Here is a 22,154-nt window from a genome sequence, read left to right as displayed (position 1 = left end):
TTGTAGAACTGGGTGGATTTCTATATCTTCCCTTTTTTCATCTGTAATATTCAACTGGTGAAGTTAATGTTTAACACATTTTTCAGGGAATGAAATAGACAAGAAAGAACTATCAAACTTCTATTTAGCTCCTCTTCCAGAAGTTTGTTCCTTTGTATGTATGAAAGTAATTTTCTCAAGTGATCGATCCTAAAACATCTAATAGCATTGCTTATGATTTTAGAAATATCCTAGAAAGCCTGAAGATTGGCATTATTACACTTAACTTTTAATAATATATCCATAACATATGCTGATAGTAACATTGCTATTATATTTGGTTTCTAGTTGACTATCAGCTAAAAATATGAATTCATCAAAACATTTGGCTATTATAGGCTCTATCCTGTTTGGGTCTTTTAAACTTATGGTTTAAACAAAGCTACAAATCAGATGGATTTTATTTTTTTTAAGATTTTTTATTTTATTTACTCATAGAGACACAGAGAGAGAGGCAGAGACACAGGCAGAGGGAGAAGCAGGCTCCATGCAGGGAGCCTAATGTGGGACTCGATCCGGGTCTCCTGGATCACGCCCTGGGCTGCAGGCGGCGCTAAACTGCTGCGCCACCAGGGCTGCCCAAATCAGATGGATTTTAAATTTTGATTTGAACTATCATGGTGTTACAGAAATAGCCTTGAACCAATAATCAGCTTGGTTATAATTCCCACCCTGCCGTGAACTTAGGAGATCTTGGGCAGACTCCTTCATCTCATCTTTATTTCCCACATCTGTAAAATGATGGAGGCAAATGATACAACTTCTAAGCTTTGTACTTTGCTAGAAAACCAATATTTATTCAGCTACAAGGTCCTACTACTTAGCGCATAGTAATTTAAATCATTTTATGATGTTTCTTAATTCACAGTGATGGGGGATCCCTGGGTGGCTCAGCGGTTTAGCGCCTGCCTTTGGCCCAGGGCGCGATCCTGGAGTCCTGGGATCGAGTCCCACGTTGGGTTCCCAGCATGGAGCCTGCTTCTCCCTCCTCCTGTGTCTCTGCCTGCCTCTCTCTCTCTCTCTCTCTCTCTGTCTCTATCATAAGTAAATAAATAAATCTTTAAAAAAAAATTCACAGTGACGGTCTAATTCTTTAGACCAAACACTGCAAGCATTCACAATACTCAAGTCTCAAAGAGGAGATGTAGTAAGGAAAGGAGAAGTGTTTGTTTAAGGCATTTATACAACTTCTTGAATTTTTCTATATATGTTTTGTTTTTTGTTTTTTGTAATTGTTACCTAGGTTTGGAACATACCTATGATGTATTTACCCAACTTAATAAGTAAAATAATTGGACTTTATACTTCCAGAAATAACTCACAACTAACTTAGTTTCCAGCTTATAGTATTCTCACCTTATATTTGGAACTAAAACCTAGCTTCTAATTAGTATCAATGGTAATGAATACTAAATGCATTCCTATAATAACTTTTATAGATATTCACTTTCTTTAAGGAAAAATTCATAAATTTCATAGAAATAAAGAATTCTTTTGTGACTTTATAAAGTTAATATAGAAGAACATAAAGTGACTTTCTATAAATTATTCCAAATAGGAACTGTTTGGGGATATCCCTCCTGTTCTTAAGCTAACTACAGAGATTAGATACCATGACCCATATTATTAAACAAATATTAGATTTTTAAATATTATACAATCTTTCTTAGCATTTGCAGCAGGTTTATGACTTAAATATTCATAATATTTATAATTACAGAGTCATCTCTGAAAAATATATTTCTATCATACAAAGCAAACCATTGTGGGGATTGGATTTGGAACATTTAAATTTATCTCCATCACTAGGACAGAATATTAGTTGAACATATTATTATGGAGACCCTGTCATGCTTAAGTATGGGTTCTGCAGGAGCTACTCTGGGATACTTTCTAATGACAGAAAAGGCCTATCTTAAACAGAGGGATGGAGTAACAATAAAGAACAGATATAGGGATCCCTGGGTGGCGCAGCTGTTTGGCGCCTGCCTTTGGCCCGGGGCGCGATCCTGGAGACCCGGGATCGAGTCCCTCGTCGGGATCCCGATGCATGGAGCCTGCTTCTCGCTCTGCCTGTGTCTCTGCCTCTCTCTCTCTCACTGTGTGCCTATCATAAATAAATAAAACAAAAAAAATTAAAAAAAAAAGAATAGATATAGGGGACTCTCTAAGATCTAAGTTCTTTTTTTTAAGATTTTATTTGTTTATTCATAGAGACACAGAGAGAGAGAGGGACAGAGAGAGAGAGAGAGAGAGAGAGAGAGAGAGGGAGAAGCAGGCTCCATGCAGCGAACCCGATGTGGGACTTGATCCTGGGTCTCCAGGATCACCGCCCTGGACCGAAGTCCGCACTAAACCACTGAGCCACCGGGGCTGCCCAGATCTAAGTTCTAATACCCGCTTTGCCACTTTGAAGATTCTGACTTTGAGTACGTCACTTTTCATTGCCTCACTTTCATCATTTATAGAATTGGGAATGAATTTCTGTGCAGATCAAGGATACTTACCACATATTTATTTCTTTACTTTTTTATATCCTATTTCTAAAAAGGATTATGTTAGCTTTTACTAAAGATAGAGGTATAAAAACAACCCTCATAAAAAAAAAAACAGATAAAAGTTAATGTTTTGTAAGAATTCCCAACTAAGAAAAGCTCTAGCTTTTAAGCTTTCTAGCATTCAGCACAAAGAAGGAATGAATTGTACAGCTCTCATTTTTTTGTAGAAGACACCAGTAGAGAAAAAGGTTTACCTAATTCTGAACTTTAAAGATAATGTATCATGTGAAGTTTTATAGGAAAATGCAATTATTTATTGAAATAACCAGTGCAAAAATGACAGCATGGGGTTTTAACTTTAATACTGAAATATGTATTGATATCAGTGTTTATTTGAAGAGCTTAGAGTCCATTAAGCAAAATATCCGTAAGTAATACTTAATATATTTCAAAATACTAATGTCCAAATATATTACAAAATATCAGTATCATTTATAAAAATATATGTTGCTATAGTAAAGGTAGATGATGGTGAGTTAAAATGAGGGTGAAGAGGAATTGGAACCCTCATACACTGCTGGTGGGAATGCAAAATGGCATAACCACTTTAAAACAGAGTTATATGACCCAGAAATTCCCCCCCTTGGTATATACCCTAGAGCAATGAAAACCTATGTCTACATAGAAGTGTGTATACAAATGTTTATAGCACCATTATTCATAATAGTTAAAAATTTTAAACAACCCAAATGTCCATCAACTGATGAATGAATAAACAAAGTGTGGTATATCCCAACAATGGGATATTACTCAACAATAAGAAAGAACAAAGTACTGACCTATGCTGCAACTTGGATAGACCTTGAAAATATTCTAAATGAAGGAAGCCAGTCACAAGAGATCATATATTGTATAATTCCAATTATATGAAAGGTCCAGAATAGGTAAATCCATACAGACAAAAAGTAGGTTAGTAGTATTTGCCAAAGGCTGGTGGGGCCAAGGGAAGGGTGGGTGATGGGAAATAACTGTTAATGTATACAAGGTTTTTTCTTGGGGTGTGATGAAAATGTTCTAAAATTAATTGTGGTGATAGTTGCACAACTCTGTGGGTATACTAAAACCCAGTGAGCACTTTAAATGCATTAAGTGCATGCTATATGATTTGTACCTCAATAAAGCTATTATAAAAACCAAATGCTAAACATACTAACATTTTAATTAATAAGTAGATAAATTTTAATGAAATATTATTTGATCACCTTCAGAAGATGTGATCTTAAAAATTAAGATGCATCATCATTTGGCGCTATTGTTGAGTGAAGAGCATAATTTCCAACTAAGAAACTTTCAGATACTACACTAGTCAGAAGAATAATGAGGATTAAGTGCTACTTCCCAATATTTCCTTGACTTTTTTTTTTTCACATGAAGTCATGTATTTGCCTTGACTTCTTTTGAATAATATCATCTCTTGCTTGATAACTTTGTGGAGATATTTATAAAATACCTTTTGATTTTTGACTAAGATTAGATTTTTTTTTAATTTGTAAAGTGCTACATAGTTTTGTTTCAAAGAAATTACTCCTAGTTTCATCATCTTCTGTTAGTTTTATAATGTGCAGCTAGACATTCAAAAGCAGAGTTATCTATTTCAATTTTAGTACCATGATATTTGTACTCTACTGGGCAAGAAATTATTTTTTTAAAGATTTTATTTATTCATTCATGAGAGAGAGAGAGAGAGAGAGAGAGAGAGAGAGAGAGAGAGAGAGAGAGGCAGAGACACGGGCAAAGGGAGAAGCAGGCTGCATGCAGGGAGCCCGACGCGGGATTCGATCCCGGGTCTCCAGGATCGCGCCCTGGGCCAAGGCAGGCGCCAAACCGCTGCGCCACCCAGGGATCCCCGATATTTTTTATTTTTTATTTTTTTTTTATTTTTTTTTTTTTAATTTATTTATGATAGTCACAGAGAGAGAGAGAGAGAGAGAGAGAGAGGCAGAGACACAGGCAGAGGGAGAAGCAGGCTCCATGCACCGGGAGCCTGATGTGGGATTCGATCCCGGGTCTCCAGGATCGCGCCCTGGGCCAAAGGCAGGCGCCAAACCGCTGCGCCACCCAGGGATCCCCTTTTTTATTTTTTAAAATGTTTTATTTACTTATTTGAGATAGAGAGCACGAGCAGGGGGCAGGGCAGAGGGAGAGGGAGAGAGAGAGAAGCAGGCTCTCCTCAGAGTAGTGAGCCTGATGTAGGGCTCGATCCCAGGACTCTGAGATCAAGATCTGAGCTGAAGGTAGATGCTTAACTGAGCCACTAGGCACCCCTCAGTTGATGTTTTTAAATTGGTTCTAACTCAGTGTATTTTTCAGTTAGCTGAACATAACTAGAATTTTATTTTTTTTTATTTTTTACTAAACAGAATCTCTTGCTTTTCCATCAATGACTTTCTAGGTTATTGTTCTTTTAAGCCTAGTACAAAGGCTATACAGACTGAGAGCCAAAGAGACTGTGCTCAAACATTGGTGGAATGCACCAACCAATGCCTGAGCAGGGGAGGATACCCATACTCATCTTTACTCAAAAAAGGAAGAATGCACAACATCACTGGTCCATAGCATTTATGGAATCCCATTGGGCAGATATGGTGAAAGCCCTCTTCTCTGGGAATGGGGTAGATTCCTTGATCAGATTCTGATTTTGTTTCCAGAGAGGAATATTCTTATCCATGTTTCTCAGTGCCTCTGGCACTACTCCATGGGAGTTTCTTCCTTTTCAGTCTTCTTGCCCATGTTTGAAGCGGATGTTGGAGATGAGGCCTTCCTTTGTGGATGAACAGCTTTTTTAGGGTTCATTTTCTGTTTGAACAAACGTTAAGTACTCTGACGTGACTTCACAGTTCAAAAAGTCAAGAGCTTTTAGTCAAAGTTTATGGTTTCTTGGCTAATATAACTGCATCAAAATATTAGCCAGTTCCTTGTATAATAATGGTAATTTCAGAGCATGATTCATTTCTTTGGCCTATATGTCCCTCTACCTAATGGCAGCTAATATGTCAGGGTGAATATTTAATACCCATAATCTAATCTTTGCCATAGGACTGTCTTAATGGCCTCCTGTTGCTAAAAACCCTTCTCTGTCTTATCTCTTGCTTTTTGGGTTCTAAAAGTATTGGCTTTTGAACCCTTGAATGCCCTTCAATGCCCCAGATTTCAAGATTCTCAGACTCTATTTCTTTTTTTAATTTTTGCGAACTGGCTAATGATATCCTAAGCTCATCTTTTCTTCAAAGGCCGGCAGTAACATGCACCACAAACCGTGAGTAGTAGGTTTTTGTGATCTTTTCTTCGACCTACAGATTTGGTAAGCACTTGGTCTGCTCTGTGTAACAGGGAAGTCCAATTCTCTTTCACACATTGCCCTGCCTCCCACTACAGATCTGCTAAGTTAATGCCACATCACTTTCTTTATTTTGGCATTTTGTTAATACAGCACCCAAATCCAATTGATTCTATATTATGTCTATAAGAAACAATTCCAGACTTGAGAGGCTTAGCATAAAGGTTTATTTCTCTCTCAGAGCATAATCCATTTAGGTGTTAGTAGCCAAGAAAATCTATCAGTGAGTAAGCTTTGTATCTTGGGAGAGAGAAAAGACAATGGGAATGGGAGAAGCACATAAAAGATTTCAAAAATTACTGGTAGTCTGTTAGGCAGGGTCATAGGTATACACACATTCATATACTTTCTATTGTACATCTCTAATATATGTACTCTTAGATCTGTACAAAATTTTCCATAATAAAAAATAAAAATTACTCCTGAGTTTTTTTATTTTTTAAAAAATATTTTATCTTTTTATTCATGAGCGACACAGAGAGAGAGACAGAGACAGAGGCAGAAAGAGAAGAAGACTCCATGCAGGGAGCCCGATGCAGGACTCCACCCTGGGACTCCAGGATCACGCCCTGGGCCGAAGGCAGGCACTAAACCGCTGAGCCACCCAGGGATCCCCTACTCCTGACTTTTAAATCATTAGTGTACATCTACATATTCACCAGGGAAGTGTGACCTACATGTTTTTTCTCCTTTGCCTTATCCCTTGCCTACATGTTTTTTCTCCTTTGCCTTATCCCCTGCCTACATGTTTTTTCTCCTTTGCCTTATCCCCTGCCTTCACATACACATACATGGCCTCTCCTTTAAGACTCTCTGACCTGTTTGTGAAGAAGAAATTCCTCAAGACTTCAAATTGGTGGTCATGGCGAGCAAAAGAAAAATTAGTGACTTTGTAACTATGTGATCTGCTCAGGTAGCAGAGCCTTAATCAATTACCCAGGTGGGAGCTGCTTCTCTAATGGCTCTGCTGTGGCACTGCCCTGGGAGGATGCTCTCCCAGATAATCAATAAGGCCAGCCTCTCTCTGAAATGTGTATTTCAGAACCCCCTCAACCAGAGTTACAGGTGTCACTTTGGTATAGTTCCACAGTCCCTGACAAAGACTTGTGGTTAAAATGAGGCATCTGCCTCATTTTAATTCAGTAAAACGAATTCCCTGTTTTTGAAACAAATTGGTATATTGGATGATGAGGATACGGTCACCTCTTAGTACAGTGGATTGCAGGACATCACTGGAAGTTGCTGTTTTCCGACCTTTATCACTGCCTCCTTGCAATAGTTCCTAACTCATTGGGGGAAAACATGAATTTATTGACCACCCTTTATATACTAGATATGAAGTCTGATAAAACAACCTCTGCCTTAACATTCTAGTGAAACAGAGTTCTCTTATTGAGCAGAGGTGTAAGATGAAATTAGGAATTCTTTGAGACCTTTCCTGTTGTCTTCCCAGATTTTCCACAAAAGGAGAAAGTGAGTCAGAGGGTAGTGTGGGAGAGACCCCCCAAGCCCAGGCAAAGGAGAATGCTCAGGGTAGGCGGTTGTCAGAACTGAACCTGGCAGTTAGGGGAATTGAGCCAGAGGCAAGGAAGCAGGCATGTGAGCAGGAGAGGTTTGAGCTTCTCTGACACAGGGATCAAAGGACAGGTAAAATTTTTAGACTGAGGTCAGAATCAAAGAAGATCAGGGCAAAGGTAAATTAGCAGCTGGGAAGGTTAGGAGGAAAAATCCAGGGGAGTTCCCAAATCAGTGACCTGTGCTCCCAGAGGTTTGCTGGCAAATACTGTTCTTTAGAAGTCGCTCGGGATGCATTAAGCCTTCAAATGATTCATCCCATTGGCCCTGCAGTGGACACTGTTGGGGGGAGTCCCAGGACACTGTCAGGGAATAGAAACAAATCTAGTCAACTTGATTAACAGCTGAATCTAGAAAGCCAAATAGGGGCAAGATAATATGGGCCCTAATGACACACTGAGGAATGAGAATTTGATAAACATAGGAGCCCTTGCACATTTTTAAATATGGAAAGGACAGGATTAAAACTGATCTTTCATCTTTCCTGTGCCACAACCAACATTATTTATCCTATTTCCAACTATAATACCAAGCTTGTTATTTTGGTGCAAACAATATTTTTTCCCTTCCTTCAAACTTTGTCTTTTTCTTTCCACTGTGAAATGAGTGGCATTATGAAATAGAGGACAATCATAGACAGCCAGAAAGACCTGAACCCAAGCCCACATATACCAGTCAGCCACTGAAGGAACTCATGCATTCATCTAAGTGCCTGCTATGAGCCAGGCCAAGGTGATAGCAGTGGGTAGTACAGATAAATTCTCTGTCTGTGAGAGGGGAGAAAGATAAGTTATATATATATATATTCTATGTAACAAAGAAAAGTGTTATAAAGAAAAATAGAGTAAGAGGTTAAATTCTGATAGAGAATGCTTAAGGAGGTGACTTCATAACAAAAATTTAGATGAAATGGAGCAATCTAAGGAGAAAACAGGTAAGAATATTCTAAGCAGAAGGAAGAACAAGGACAAAGTGTTGCTTTGCACTTACCTGGTATTCTCAGAAGAAGGCAGTGTGACTAGAGAGGTCTTGAAAGGTCATAAGAATGGTAAGAGATAAGGTTGGAGAGGTAGAGTCAGATGATAAAAAGTCTTGTTGGACATGGAAAAGAATTGGGATTTTTTTTTCCCCCGAGGGGATGATTTTGAGAAAGGGAGTTAATACTTCAGTTTATATTTTAAAAGATTATTCTGGCTATTATTTAATGGATTACCTGAAAGGAGGAGGGGGAAAACGGTACACATGGAAGCAAAAATCACCTTCCTCAGTTAACATTTTGAGAATATCCTTGGTTATAATTCTATGTTAGAACTTAATGTTTAGTCAGGTTGGGGTAGACTCCCGGATTTAACATTCCAAAGATAGCATAAACATGGTGTTCAAAAGTGCGTGTATTTATTCACTTCCAGGTTTCAACACACAAAAAACGTGAGTTCAGTGCATTATTAAATGTAAAAAATTATTAGTAAAAATGATTGCAATTAGTTAAGTCTGGTTTTCAACTTCTGTGGTTATAGTCCTACTTACGAGAATATTGTTCAGCATCTTTGAAAGGGAAAGGCAATTAAGTAATCTCTGGGGTCTCGTGGAGTTCTAAATTTCTGTGTTTTTAAGAACCAGCCAGGTAAGCAATAATACTGGACATGGCTTTATATACATGAGTTCCTGTAAAATAGCTGGATGGAAAAATTCCAAACATTTAAGCATAGGTTCTTTACAAGAGCTCATTTGAATAGACTGTGTACAAACCTATTCAGCATTGTGTGTATATATATATATATATATATATATATGTAGTGAAAAATACACAGTTGGAAGGGAAAATAATGTAAAGCATATATTATGAATGCTAATAACCTTAAATGAGCAGAAAACTTTTTTAAGAAACAATCTTGAGTTCAAGTTTTTATATATTCATGAAAGAGAGAGAGTGTGTGTGCAAGCAGTGGGGAGGGGCAGAGGGAGGGGAAGAGAATCTCAAGCAGACTCTATGCTGAGCGCAGATCTCAGCTCTGGCTGAGTATGGAATCCACGACCCTGAGATCATGACCTGAGCTGAAACCAAGAGTCGGACACTCAACCGACTGAGGTACCCAGGCACCCCTTGAGTGCAAGTTTTAAAATCTATTTCTCTGTGTAGAGCAGTGCCGGGATTACCATATAGGGTGGAAGTGCTCAAAGCTGCCTCTGTTCACACCCCACCCAGTGCTTGGGCACGACTTCACTTTTGTCCAATATTGGTGAGGAAACCGCCTCAGAAATATTCATCTAGATACTCAATTCCTGATTAACTGGAAAAGCAATAAAGAGCCAAAATTCATGACTATTAAAATGTGTTATGCTTCCAAAAATATTGCAGAATGATTCCATCAGAAGCTTATCTGCACCTTTTTTTCCCATCAAAATCAGAGAACCATACTATTTTTGCATGCTCTTCTGGTCAAAATCAGGCCTTCAGAACACACTGCTCAGGAAACCAAAGGCTTGCCAGAGACAGCAGGCCCTGGTGATTCAAGCAGAGCACGTTTGTATTATATGTTCAAGTGGGATGAAGAGTTTAGGGAAATCCAAAGTGACAACCAGATATTATCCTCTGCCTCATCCTCACACCCCCCACCTCCAGCTCACCCAACCCAATTTCTGGCAATGGAGAAATCAGAAAAGTAGTAAAGACCTACAAGAGAAAGGATCCCCTACAGGCCCTGGCCCTCAATGGATCTCCATAAAACGTCTAGCCAAGCCTGAATAAAGCGAGCTTCGTAGCAGCAGCTCCCCGAAGACTGCGTGACCGTCTGCCCCTCCCAGTTGGGAATACCGGGACGATGTCGCATCACCGGGCAAAGAGGAATTGGTGATTTGACAAGAAAGCGTCGTAACAGCGCTCGCCTTCTCTAGCTTCTACATATATTTGTCTGGGACAAGAATTAAGAAAAAACAAAACGCATTTGCTCAACTCTAATATTCAAACTGAAAGATTCCCCGTAAGACACTCCAAAGATTTCCCGAGCCGCCCGAGGCGAGGCGGTGCTTCCGCTTCCTCCAGGCGAGGGTGGCGGTTGTGAGGCGCGGCGCTGGTGGGACCTGCCCGCGCCCGGGGCCTGTCGCCGCGTGGGTGGGCAGCGTGCCGCTGACACGGTGCACCCCGGACCCCGGGACCCCCTGGGCCGCCCCCCGGGGCCCCTCCCGCCCGGCCCGCGGGCCGCGGCAGAGCCGCCTGCAGCTCCCCGGCGCCCAGCCCGCGCGGCGGGGCCACTTTAAGGCGGGGGGGGGGGGGGCGTGCGCGCCACAGCCTCGGCCTCGAGCCGTCGGGGCGGGGGCGGCCGAGCGGGCGGCGGGACGCGGCGGCGTGGCCGAGCTCCTCCTGCGGCGAGGCTGCCCGGGACCGGCACGTGGGCAGCGGGCCATGGCGGCCCCAATCACCTGCCCGGAGCGCGGCCAAATCTCCGGCCAGGTAAGAGGCGGAGGGGAGGAGGAGGGGAGGCAGCTGCGTCCACGAGGGCGCGCGGGCCGGGCCGGTGCCCCTCGGCCGCACAGGTCTCGCTCATTCCGGGGGCGCGAGGCGCTCGCTCGAGGAGGGCCGCCCCCGGGGGCGCGCCGCTGCCTGAGGCGGGGGCGGCGGGCGGGATGCCCCGGGCGGGCGCGCGGAGCCCGGCTCCGCAGACGTGCGTGTGAGGCGCTGGACGGTTGTCGACCTCCGCTCCTCAGGGCAACCAACCATTCAGAGGGTTACCGGGAGTGAGATTTAGCAGGTATCAGGACGGCATGTGGATGACGACAACTTCGGTTTTACTTTGAATATAGGAAAGTTTATTTAACATGCAAAAGTGTATTTTGGGCATTCTTGTCTCTGCACAGCTTGGCATGCTTTTTTCAGTTTGCTTACGGGCATGGGGGCCAAAAAGTCCTCGCGTGTCCTCCTCAGGCTTCCATGCACGCAGCAGGCGGTTGTGCCTGGAAACCGAAGCCGTCGGCGGGAAAAGGCATCTGCGCTCTTCACACGTCCTCCCACCCTCCCGGGATCTCAGAAAGCCCACTGGCCTCTTTTGAAAGCACCTGATTTATCTTCCCCTTAACAGAAGCACAAAATCATTTCCATGACGGTTTTAGATTTAAAACAAAAAAAAAAAAAAAAAGGAAAAAGGTGATGACGAGCCTTCCTGTGAGGAGGAAGAGCCTCACCCACCCCAGAAAGCAAGACAAGATGGTGCTGGGCTCTCTTACTTCAGGTATCTTGATAGCCGAGAGTCAAACCTTCTGGGCTGCCTGAAAGCTGCTTGCCCTTAGAATGTTCTTCTGCGTGCTTCAGTCTCCTCCCTCTTTAGTTAAGCACAAGCTTCCTGAAATTACCGCTGTGGAGTGGACCAGTTTAATACAGTTTTCTTGATCATTTCAAAATGGAGGCAGCCATTTAAACTCAAAGGAAAAATTGGTATGTGAGGGTAGAGGATTAGGCAAAGCTGCACAAAATGGAACTCTGAATAAAATCTGATTATCTAGTAGTACCTAAATAATCGAGGCTTCCTAACCTTGGGAAGTCTGAAGCCCCGACTGAACCTTTTGTTTGCATTTGAAGAGCAGCCTGTTCAGTTTCTCCTGATAGAGCTGTTTAAATCCCTTGACTCCTGGGGAATCTAGAGGCCAGCAATTGCCCCGCGAGAGCATCAGCCCATGCAGCTGCTGCTGATTGTCAGCACTGCTCCTGGTGATAAGAATGACATAAATAACAACTCACTAAAATGTAGGAGTGATTTGCTTTAAGCACTTCAGCACCTGCTGTTACTAATTAAGGGTTTAGCCCGCCGCGGATTGCAAATGGAAATCCAGTGTTTTAAACACTGTAGAGACTGGGGTGCCCTGTGTGGTACTGTGATTTAGAAATCAAACTGAGTGGATAAAGAACCACTGGTGACGACGATGTGGAAATAGAAAAACTGCCCACACCTCAAAGATCTACACCAAGGTTTTAGTAGTGTTCATCCTCAGGTGGTGGAATTACAAATGCTTTTTATTTTTTCTTTAGGCTTCTTTTGAATTTTCCAGTCTTTCCCAATGACTATGTATTGTTTTTGTTTAAAAAAAACATAAAAGGTGCAGTATGCAATTCAAATAGAAAAAAAAAAAACCCACCTAATGAAGTCATGCATCAGGTTGTGTGGCTCATAGGTGAAAATCTTGGACATCCTAAAAAGGCAGTTTCCCAAGGCAGAATATACTAGAAAGTTTTGTTCATTTTCCTTTTATTATTCCTGTCAGTAGATTCTTCTCATCACCTGTGTTCATGTTACACTGCCAACAAGATATTTTTAACTGAATATTCAGATTTAATTCGAATAATAAGCTATTCAGTTAATTTGTTACTTTGGGATAGTGGACTAGGGCAGTGTTGTAGTTTGTTGGTTAACATTCCACATGTGCTATGGCACCGATTTTTGTAGAGCAGAGAAGGAAGCCTTTGATGGTCGGTTCTTTGGAAGTCAGTTCTTTCCAGAGCTGCTTTATTTCATGCTCCCTGTGAAGTACCTCACACCACAGCACACAACTATAGACCCCTGTGCAAAACAGCCTGTTAGTGGTGTTGCACATCCTTATCCCTTTCTGGATCTTTGCTCTTAGATTTCTCCCGGGGTACCCATGTCCTGCTCTTTGGAGCTTCCTCTTGACATCTCTCCATGCTAGCTGAGAGATTCTGGGGGAAATTAGACCCTGAGCCTCTGAAGGGAATATTGCAGTCAGAAGCATCAGCGTTAGTAGGAAAGGGTTCAAATTAGCAGTTGATTTCTGTTATTCATGGCTTACCTTTTCTCCTCTGTGGGCCTTATTTCCCCTTCTCTAGGGCTCAGAGCTCTAGGGCAAAGAGTCATTTGACTTAGAGCTGTTTTCAGTGCTTGATGAGGACACATCTAACTCCACTTCCCTCTAACTCCACTTCCTCTGTTCTCCATCAGATTGAATGGATATTTTCTGTGCACAGGTCTGGTGGTATTTGAGAAAACATGGCAATAGCTACCAAACACAGGGCATTGTACTAGCATTGTAATGATCTTGGATTTAAGTATTATTGCCTTCCAGTTGAGGATCACAAGTGTTTTACTGAAAGCCACTAGTAGGTGGCTGGACTTGGTAACAGAACCTGGTCTATGTGCCTGGAAAGCCTTTGCCCTCTTTGCATTGCATCCAGCCCTTAAGAAAGGATCAGTAGTGGGATCCCTGGATGGCGCAGCGGTTTGGCGCCTGCCTTTGGCCCGGGGCGCGATCCTGGAGACCCGGGATCGAATCCCACATCGGGCTCCCGGTGCATGGAGCCTGCTTCTCCCTCTGCCTGTGTCTCTCTGCCTCTCTCTCTCTCTCTCTGTGACTATCATAAATAAATAAATAAATAAATAAAAAAGAAAGAAAGGATCAGTAGTAGCTCTGCTGGAATTGAGCCGTATACACGTTTCTTCCTGTGTTCCAAAGACTGAAAGGTATATTGAGCAGCAGAAAAAAGGATTACTAGAACGTCAGCCCCGTGAAGGCGGGGACATTGTTTGTTCACTTTGTATTCCCAACACAGCATCTGCCTTGCAGTAGGAGCTCAATAAATATCTGTGGAGAGAATAAATAGATTGCAGTCATATTTAAGCAGATGCAAAGTGGCAGGATATTTGAAAGGAAATCTTGGTAGTAGAAAGTTTTACAAGTTATTCATAGCCCAGGACCCCTTGGTTTATATATATTATTTTAGTGCAATTATTAATAACACCCCCTTTCATGTCTCAGTTGGAAGGTTTGGAAGGTAAAATGTCTCAGTTTGGAAGGTAAATGATCACTGTGTCTGTGGTAGATTAGTTTTAGACGGTCATAGGTTGCTTCAATTAACCAGGTTAATTAAAAAAAGAAACCTGTAATCACTCCTTTTATGACCACTTGTTAATGACCATTTCAGTTTTTGGCATTTGATTCACAGGGGAATATATAGATATAGAAGAAATCCTGTGCTGCAATGGAGATTCACAATCTGAACTCAAAAGTACCACAGTAACTTTGATTCCTACACTGCTCCTAAAGTGCTATTGGAAATGAGAGGTGTTTATAAAATGAAAAGGGAACACTCTAGAAAGATCCTGATACTCTATAGTGTAGACATTCCAAAGTGTTATGCTGTCTTCTTAGAACATAGGGCATTTGAAGGAAATGGAAGGAAATAAGGCTGGTGACATGGGTTGATATTAAGCTATTGAAAGGCCATGCTAAGGAGTTTGAATTCTTACCTGTTTGAAACAGGGTTAGGGTTAGTGAGATTGGCACAAATCAGTCCTCTGGGGAGGATTGGTCTGGGTCCAATCCAGACCCCAGAGTAGGACATACTTAAACATGTGCTGATGCCTTCAACAAGGAAATATGGGAGGGGGGGGAAGTGTGGGGCTGGGGGAGGGACATTCCAAATTAGAAGTCCAAGGGTGACCTAACCAAATGCAATATATAGTTCTTCCTGGGATCTTGGTTTGAACAAAGTAGTAGCTGTTTTCTGGGAAAAAAAAAAAAAGTTCACAGGAAAACTTGGAATTTAGAAAGCAGATGGGATCAAATTGCCGCTAAAAGAAAAGAACAAGACCTGTGGCTTTAAAAAGTTCTAAAGAAGAGATGCAGAGGGAAAACAATTCTAGTGGTAGCCCAGACTGAATGTTAGAAGAAACTGATTGAAGTTGACCAGACGGTGCTCACCTGGTGAAGAATTAGCTGTATGCAAAGCACCTGGACCAGGTGGGTCCCCGGATTGCTTACCCCTTGGACTCTCCCAGTGCACACCTACTTCATCCTGAAGAGAATGAACTGTGTGTGGGATCCGGGTTCCTGGTGTTGGTAATTTCCAGACCGTTATCACTGACCAGGAGGAGTAAAGGAACGGCAGCTCTGCCCAGGAGGGAAATAAAATAAAGTGCTTGGCTTTCAGAGTAGTGCCTTCCATTATTATTTTGACAACTAGCTCCAGCCTCTCTGGTCTCTGGGTTTACTGCCACTGTCCTGACCACTCACACCAAACCCACAGTCGTGTCTTTGAAGGAAGCAGCCACTGGAGACACTACTTGTACATGTCAGCTTAGTCCTTGATTTGTGTTTATGTTGAATAACCTAAATGTTTGATCTCCAGACATTAACAGAACTAGATGCAAATGCAGATACTAGACACAATTATTCCATAGACAGGGTATTAAGGGGACAGAAAAAACTTTTAAAATTCTAATTTGTATTCTCAGTGAGGATATCACATCCTAAAAATAGCCAGTTATGAGGAATTACCAAAAAAGGAAAATCTTAGAAGTAAGTGACCAATTCACATTAAGTGAAGTCATAAAAATCTTTGGACAAGTGAGCTGATGATGTTATGAAAGGGACTCTCTTTGAGAGAAATGGAGACATGAAGAATCAATGGTGGATGTTCTGCATTTAGAGGAAAATTGCCAGGGAGGGATGAAAGCAGAGGGAATTGAAAAATTGAAGGAAACTTCCAGAGCCAAAGATCCACACTGAGTGCCAAGTAGGATGAGTATGACTCATACCCAGACACACCCTAGAAAACCATCAGAACCCACAGCATAAAGGGAAAGGCACTGGAAGGAAAATAAAGCAGCTTATTCTTTTCATCAACAGCTGGATGCTAGACAAAAATGGACCAATAGCTTCAAGGTTCAGAGGCAAGGGATTTTTGACCTTGGAAGTATTTACCAGGTAAAACTAGCACTGAACTGTGGGCCCTAATGCCACTGTTAAGTAATAGAAATAAGGAGTTTAATTCCCAAAGTCTTACAGGAGCAGCAGGAGGGAGAAAGGAAAATTCAATCAGCCTAACAAAAGGCATGGGGAAAAAGAAACAAAATTACCATTGATGGGAATCCTGAAACAACAAATGAAGGTAATAAGAACTTTTCATATTCAGTTATAAATGTTTCACAATTAACATTGATTACTACATGATCTTAATGTATATTAGTGCCATTAATGTAATTAATTAAATTCCTATGTTAAAAACAAAAATCACAGGTTGTGAAAAGAAACCTAAAAATTCGGATATATGCTATTTACAGAATTTACACAAAATCAAAATGATATTGAAAGGATCAAAATAGCTTTGGAAAACTACTGTGTACCAGAAAAAAAATTTCAAGTGGAAAGCATTAAAAAGCACAAGGAAGTATGTTTCAAATAGTTTTCTGTCCATATCAATTATCAATGTATGATACATATTTAAAATGTATGATATATATATTTAAAATGGGAAAAAAATAAAATAAAATGGGCTATATAAACATTGTAGGTTATTATATAATATATAATCTAATGTGAATATGTGAACATGTATAATTATCATGAACTTTATATATATTGAACCCAAAATTAGATAGAGTCTATAGTTGGATAAATTGATAAATTCACAAACTATAATTAGGAAAGATTTTTGCCACATCTCATAAACTGAAAGGTCAAGTACACCTAAAATAAGAAAGAAAACATTAAGTTCTGTCTAAAAAATACAGAATATATGCCCAGCAGGAAATACACATTATTTTCAAGTATCCATGGAACAAAAAATTGACTGTTTACTATACTACAAGAAAATATCAACAAATTTCTAAGGGGTAGTCATGTAGAATACATTCTCTGTTGGCAATACACTGAAATAAGAAATGACCAACTAGTCAATAGTCAAAAACAATTAAAACCCAAAACCCTAAACTCTTGAAAATTAAAAAGATTTTTATGTAGGTGTTTAATGTAACTCTTAGGTTAATATAGAAGTAGTAAGTGAAATTACAAACTAGCAATGAATGAACATAAACACAATATATATCAAGATCTATGGGGGGTACATCAGTGCCATTTGGGGTACTGTACCATCCAAAAGCACTTTCTGCTTGACAGTGACAATGTTCTATAATTAGGCAGTCTGATAGGACAACCACTTGCTATGTGGATATTGAGCACTTAAAATGAGGCTAGTGCAACTGAGGTGAATTTCAAGCTTTATTTTTGGTTAACATAAATTTAGATAGCCACATGCGGCTATCATGTTGGACCACACAGTTCTATAGTCTCTAATAAAGCATCACCAAGAAAAAGAAGATAAGAAAATTTAATTATATATTAATCTTCAGTTAGAAAGCAAGAATAACAATGCAAGTAATAACATTATATACATTTAAAAACATATCCATTTGAAGAGATAAAATGGATTAGAAATTATATTTAAAAATATAAATAAATATAAAATTATATTTAAAAAATATAAAAATTATATTTAAAAAATAAAAAATATATATGAACAAAATTAACTTAAGGTAGAAAATCTACATTTCTTGATAATCAATAAGGAACTATAAAATGTACTCTAAAATCTATCTTCTCTAAAAGGCTTCAGGCCCAGATTCCGCAGACATGTTTATCTAAATTTCAAGAAGCAGATAATTCTGTTGTATAAAATATTCAAGACCATAGAATAATATTGAAACTTTCTGCTTCATTCTCCAAAGCTGGCATAACCCTGATGATACCCAAACCAGATAAGGCAATATGATAAAACAAAAAATGTATCCAGTTTCACTTAGGAACATAGATGGAAAAATCTAAAATGATATCAATGAATTTAGTCCATATATTATAGGCCTATCCCAGCAGGACAATTATGGCTTGACATTAGAAAATCTATTAATGGAATTTGCTACCTAATAGAACATAGTATAAAGGAGAAAAAAATATCATGTTGATACTAAAACATTTGGTAAATTTCAGCACCCATTTCTGATTTAAAATTCTTTAACTTGGGTAGAGGGTATGGACCAGAAACCTTCTGTATTATATTCAGTGGCAAAAACATTTGAATTATTCCCACTAAACTCAGGAACAAGACAAGCATGCCCAATGTTACTCCTGCTATTTGCCATTGTTTTGAATGTTCTAGCCAGTGCTTTAAGATTAATAAATAAAAAGTATATGTTATGGATATAGGGATAAAAATGTCGTGCTTGAGGTGGGGGAGGGGCAGAAGGAGGAAAGGCTCTCAAGCAGGCTCCATGCCCAACTCAGAGCCTGTTATGAGGCTGGATCTCTCAACCCTGAGATCATGACCTGAGCCGAAATCAAAAGTCCAATACTTAAGTCACTGAGCCATCCAGGCGTCCCCAAAAATGTCATTTTTGAAGACTGAATGATTATATACCTAGAAAATTCAGAAGAATCACCTAAAATATATTAAAACTAAAGAAAGAGGACTCTAAAGTTCTTGAAGCAAATTCCTCATCAGAAGTTAGTAGCCAAATAAATAAATAAAATAAAAATTAGTAGCCACTCTCTGTGTTAATTATAATCAAATCTATAGTGAGAAGAGCTACCCCCTATATAATGGCTCCAAAACTTGAAAATATCTAGGAATAAACATGGAGACATGCGCAGAGTCCATATGAAGGTAACATTTAAAAAGACCTGAATTCTCTAAATCATTCTTCCCAAATAGGGAGATTTAATACTATAATGATATTCCCTAATTATTTTGTAAAATACTGTAACCATAATCAAAATTTTAACAGGCTTCCTTTATGGAGCTTGACAAGCTGTTGCTAAAATTCTATTGGAAGAGAAATTGTGGGAAAATATCTAAGATCTAAATTGAAAAATTGCAAGGAGGGAATTCAATCAAATATAAAAGACGTAAAAAGATTAAGGTTGCACTAATTAGGAGTAGGCAGACAGACCAATGGGTCAGAATGAAGCCCAGAAAATCATACATACATACATACGTGGCACTTGAAAATACTGAGAGAAGTTTAGCTATTCACTAATGCTACTTGGGTAATGAGCCCTGCATTTGAAAAAGATGAAATTAGATACCTACCTCGTATTAATCACCAAGTAAATTCCAGATGGGATAAAAAGTAAAATGCCAAAAATAATACTGTGAAAGTATTAGAACACACTATGAAATCATGTTTTAATAATATAGAAAAGGCTTTGAAAGCAAGACAAAATTCATCAAATCCATAAAGGAAACAGTAGGTGAATGTTACTAAATATTAAACATTTATTTGTGACAAGAGACCTTATAATCAAAGTTAAAAGCCATGACAAAGTAGAAAAAAAGTAGCTGACATATCCAGGATATATAAACTACAGAGCAATAAGAAAAAGATAAACAGCAGATAGGAAGATGGAAAAGGTAATAAGTAGACAAGAATAGTAAATAGAATATGCAATAAACAGGAATGGAAATTGCCACTACAATGAAAAGATACTTAACCTCACAATTAGAAAAAGGAAAATGAAAAGGAAAATTGAGGGGTCTTTTTTTGCTCACAATATTGGCAAAAATGAAAAATTAAGACTAGTCAGTTTTATTGAGGATTTGGGGAAATGGTATTCCTAAACATTGTTGGCAGGGAAATAAATTTTTCTAGCTTTTGGAGAAAATAATTTGGCAGTATCTAAGTTGAGAAACAAAAGCTTATCTTCTAATCTTATAGTTTTGCCTCTAGGACTAATGCCTATTTGTAGAAAGATTATTTACTTTTCTTTTAAAAATAAACAGCTTTATCGAGGCACAATTCACATACCATGAAATTCTACCCATTTAAAGTGTACGATTCCAAAGGGGAAAGGAGAAAAAATGAGTGGGAAATATCAGAAACGAAGACAGAACATGAGAGACTCCTATCTCTGGGAAACGAACTAGGGGTGGTGGAAGGGGAGGTGGGCGGGGGGGGGCGCTTGATGGGATGAGCACTGGGTGTTATTCTATATGTTGGCAAATTGAACACCAATAAAAAATAAATTTATAAAAAAAGAGTGTACGATTCCATGGTTGCTGTTATATTCACAGAATTGTCCTAGCATCATCAAGGTAAATTTTGGAACATCTTCCTCATCCCAAAAAGAAATTCTTAGGGGTCACTTCAACCTCAGTATCCCCTGGTAAGCACTAAGTACCTGTTGTCCCTACGAGTTTGTCTACTCTGGACATTTCATATAAATGGAGTCATGCACTATGTGGTCTTTGAGACAGGCTCCTTTTACTGAGTATAAGGTTTTCAGGCTTCAACCTTGTTGAGAAATGTATCACCACCTCATTCCCTTTTTAAAATTGTGGTAATATATACATACTATTTACCACTTTTGCTATTTCTCAGTGTGCAGTTCAGTGTTATTAATTATATTTATGATGCTATGCAACCTTCACCACTATCCATTTTCAGAACTTCTGAAAAATCATTCCAAAAAGCAACTCTGTCCCATTTAACACTAACTTCATTTTTTGTCTCCACCAGCCCATAGTAACCACTATTCTACTTCTGTCCCTTTGACTTTACCTACTCTAAGGACATAAAATATTAATGAAATAATTCAATATTTCTTCTTTTTTGTCTGTCTTATCTCAGCATGTTTTCAAGGTTCACCCATGTTGTAGCATATATCAGAATTCCCTAACTTTTTAAGGCTGAATAGTATTCCATTCTGTGTACATTCCACATTTTTCTCTTTTTTTTAAACATTAATCTCATTTATTTCTTTGATTCAATCCTGTCTGTTTTTTCATAATTAGATCCTTCATAAATCATCCACAGTTATCTTCAATTTAATGAGACTAAAGATACGTATGTACAAAGATATATTTACAAAGGTGTTCATTATAGCATTGTAAGAACAATGGTTTAATAAATTATCATCATAAATGAGGAACATTGGATCAAGATGACAGATGGGCACATGTTCTCTTTCCACTCCATATCCCACCAAATGATAGAAAACATATATTGAAGAGAATAAATCTATAACAGCCTGGAAAGTGAGAATGTTCCCAGTCAACTGGCATTTCTGAGGAGTATACACACACACACACACACACACACACACGACTGACATAGAAATCATGTGGAAGTGTGTAGACCAAACTATAGACAGTGGTTGCCTCTGAGGAGGGGATTAAATGGTTAAATAAAGACTCATCTCTTTTTTCTAAACAAAAGAAGGAAGGAAATTAAAAGGCAGATAGAAATGAGAAGTGCCAAAGTTTTGCTTATTTCGAACTTGACCAATTTCTTGTACCTTAAATGTTCCTTCCAGCAACCCCTGGGAAAGCAGGCTGAAGGGGAGAGAAAACCCCATGGTGGACCACCTTAACCAGCATGCCCTGCGGAGTTGTGTCTTTGGCAAGCTTCCTTTCTTGGCATTTCCAACTCTTTCACCCACTTCTTTGGCTTCAGCTCTGGTCAGCAACCAAATCTGTTTTCTTGCAAGGACCCTCTGTGGCCTGCCACTTCCAACTGTCCACTCTTTGCATGAATTCAAGCATGCCCCTTTGACAGTTTTGGTGGATTGTGTTCAATAACTGTAGAGAATAAAACATAGGAAAATAGAAGGTGAAGATGGAAATTATATTTTTCTTACTTGAAATGTCCTTGAAAATAACCCCAAAAGGAAAGAAAGATGCTTTTTTGGGCTCTAAAATATTGGGGTTTGAATAGCATGTTTTTCCATCTAAAGAAAAGACTATGAGTGTCTCTTGGAATTTAGGAATTTAGATCTTACTCTGTTCTCTGGAATGTGCATTCATCAAAATAAATGATTTGGGAGAGTCACCAGTTTGTTTTTCTCACTAGTAGGTGGATTTTTCAGCAGGG

The 22,154-nt window shown here is 39.4% G+C and overlaps 1 protein-coding gene across 1 annotated transcript in view; it reads left to right on the top strand.

The window, feature by feature from the left end:
- Positions 1-10,832: 10,832 nt before the first annotated feature.
- SOHLH2 (spermatogenesis and oogenesis specific basic helix-loop-helix 2) overlaps positions 10,833-22,154 on the top strand; it is a 55,453-nt gene continuing 44,131 nt past the window's right edge. Inside the window, exon 1 of the mRNA XM_055317350.1 lies at positions 10,833-10,960. Within this exon, the coding sequence (XP_055173325.1) occupies positions 10,913-10,960 (48 nt within the window). The 5' untranslated portion in view covers positions 10,833-10,912. The remainder of the gene's footprint in view (positions 10,961-22,154) is intronic.

The sequence above is a fragment of the Nyctereutes procyonoides genome, unplaced genomic scaffold (genome assembly GCF_905146905.1).
Source record: "Nyctereutes procyonoides isolate TBG_1078 unplaced genomic scaffold, NYPRO_anot_genome, whole genome shotgun sequence".
Classification (NCBI taxonomy): domain Eukaryota; kingdom Metazoa; phylum Chordata; class Mammalia; order Carnivora; family Canidae; genus Nyctereutes; species Nyctereutes procyonoides.
The sequence above is the reverse complement of the archived record's forward strand: the minus strand, read 5'-3'. Positions and strand labels throughout refer to the sequence as shown.